The 2,357-nt window shown below is 64.1% G+C and overlaps 1 protein-coding gene across 1 annotated transcript in view; it reads left to right on the forward strand.

The window, feature by feature from the left end:
* SIPA1 (signal-induced proliferation-associated 1) overlaps nt 1–2,357 on the forward strand; it is an 11,051-nt gene that overhangs the window by 622 nt on the left and 8,072 nt on the right. The window contains exon 2 of the mRNA XM_005864460.2: nt 1,946–2,158. Within this exon, the coding sequence (XP_005864522.1) occupies nt 1,946–2,158 (213 nt within the window). The remainder of the gene's footprint in view (nt 1–1,945; nt 2,159–2,357) is intronic.

The following is a 2,357-nucleotide window of genomic DNA, read 5'->3' on the forward strand; positions in this document are numbered from 1 at the left end:
CGGAGGTACCAGCGGGCGCGGGGGAGTGGAGTCACCGCGGTCGGGCTGGAGGGGAGAACGTGGACTGGCGTGGGCTCGGGTGCTGTGCGTGTTTGTGGGGGGGGCCCTCACCGCCTTTGCTGCCCGTAGCTTCCCAGCCTCCCTTCGGGCTCCAGTCCCGAGTCGGCGTGTCTGGTCCTTGCCTCTGGCTCCCAGGTCCCCACTCTGACCTCTGCTTGACTGCCCCGCCGGGCCAGTGTGCGAGTTTGCGAACGAGTGGAGGCGGCCGCCCCTGACTTCTCTCGGTGGCACTTGCGACTGCCCCTGCAGTTGGCTGGCTGACTGCAGGGCTCCCCCTGTTCTGGGGCTCCCCTGCTCCCTGGGTGGCCTCCTCCCTAGCCTTTGCACACCGCCCCCAGTGCAGGGCCAGGCCTGGGAGGAAACATCTGTCGCACCCCCTGGCAGCAGAAATAGGGTCGTGACCTCCAGATGTGCTGGGAAGCATCCAGCGCCTTCTCCTGGGGCAGCCGGGCCTTCCGGATCTGTGGGGGCGGGGCCAGCCCCCCTTCCCCAGTGACACAGGCGGGGAGGAATGTCCCGGCCTCAATGGACCCTGTGTGAAGCTGCTGGGTGGGGGGCAGAGCCCAAGAACACCCCCCAAGGCACGGCCAGAGCCTGGCACTGGGCCAGAGCAAGAGCAGCCCATGAGCTGGTCCGCACGGAGCTCCGCTCACACAGCAGGGCTCGCACAGACCCCTCCCTCTGTCCCCTCACTCACCACACAACACAGTCCAGGCCCAAGAGCTTGGCTCGTGGAGCAGGGCCTGCATCTGCCGCCACACACCTAACACATGGCCAGCGTTACTTCCTTCACCCTCCAGGCTCCCCAGAGTGTTGAGAAGGGATGGGATTGGTTAACCCCATTTTAGGGATTAGAGAACAGAGGCTCAGGGCCGGCATCCGAGCTTGTCCTAGGAGAAACAAGGAGGGAGACACAGCCTTGGAGACCTCCCCTTGCTTGGTTCTGGAACTTGAGCTGAGGGGTGCACAGAGCCTCTGCCCCAACCCTCCCCTGGCCCAGTCCCACACAGTTATTGGATGACGTATACAGACCCTTGCCTGCACCCCTAGTGGCCAACTCCATCCTGGGTTCACTGGGGGTGCTCCCCCTTATGTTCTCATACCACACTTTGCACCTGCCCCTGCCCCCAACACATTTCCGCACCTAGCAGGTCCCTGGGGCCTGGGGTGCCTCAGTCTTACATCCTGTGAGATCTTGAGCCTCGGCCCAACCCCCCACCTGCCCCACACTATACACACAGGGACAGGAGTGGGCGGGTACAGCACTGTTGAGGCCCTGGAAGTGGACAGACCCAGGCTCACATCCCAGCTCTGACATGAAATTGCTTCAGGCAAGAGCATCCCCTTATCTGGACTTCAGTTGGACTGTCTGACACATGGGCTCGGACCTCCCTGTGAGCATCAGTGAGGCCAGATAGGCAGAGATCCCCAAGGGTCTCAGTTCCAGAAAAGGGGCCCAGTCATTGTGACTCACTCCCCGGCCCCAGGCATGGCCACAGCAGCCAGCAAGAGGCTGAGCCCGGGCCTGTCCTTCAGGCCAGTGTGACTTGGGTCCCATGACTGAGCTGGTGTGACCCCACCACCTTCCTCAGGATGTGGGGCTGGGCAGGGGGCTGGGCCCAGAGTTGGGGCCACTTCCTGTGCCAAAGGAAGTCCTCTTGTCGTTCCTGCTGCCCTGGCAGTGCCCCTGGGGACCCCTGTATCCTTGAGGTTTTGAGGCCGTGAGGGCTAGGGCATTGAGACCTGGCGTCTGGGTGCTCACCTCCTCGGGGATCCCAGAGGAAGTGGGAAGGGCAGGGAGGAAAGTCTCTGGGGACAGGACGTCCTCCCTTTGTCAAGTGGGCAGGATCCAGACACCAGTGGCCCCATGGGTTTCCCGTCCCAGCCGAGACAAATCATCTGTCCAGTTGGGCCAGGCCTTGGTGGGGACCTCGGTCTGGGCCCGGGCCAAAGCCGAGGTGTGTGAGTGGGAACTGGGGCGCACGGGCAGCCTCCCTGCTGCCCAGGCTCCAGATCCTCAGGGCCGAGGCCCCGACAGCCTCGCCCAGGCCCTGCCCAGCACCAAGCTGGAGGAGGGGGCTGGAAACCTTAGCCCAAGGCAGAGGAAGTGGCCAGGAAAGCGGAAGCGGCTTTGATGGTCTCAGAGGGGGCCGGAAGCCAGCCCGTGGTGGAGGACCAGGCTGGAAACCTGGGTTCCTGTTTTCTCCCCAGTCCCCTCTGAGCAGCCCCCTCCTCCCTCAGGGCAGGAACCGGCCTGCCGGCTGGGAACCCAGCATCCAGCATCGCCACGCCCGCCA

Source organism: Myotis brandtii, unplaced genomic scaffold (assembly GCF_000412655.1).
Source record: "Myotis brandtii unplaced genomic scaffold, ASM41265v1 scaffold187, whole genome shotgun sequence".
Taxonomy (NCBI): Eukaryota; Metazoa; Chordata; class Mammalia; order Chiroptera; family Vespertilionidae; genus Myotis; species Myotis brandtii.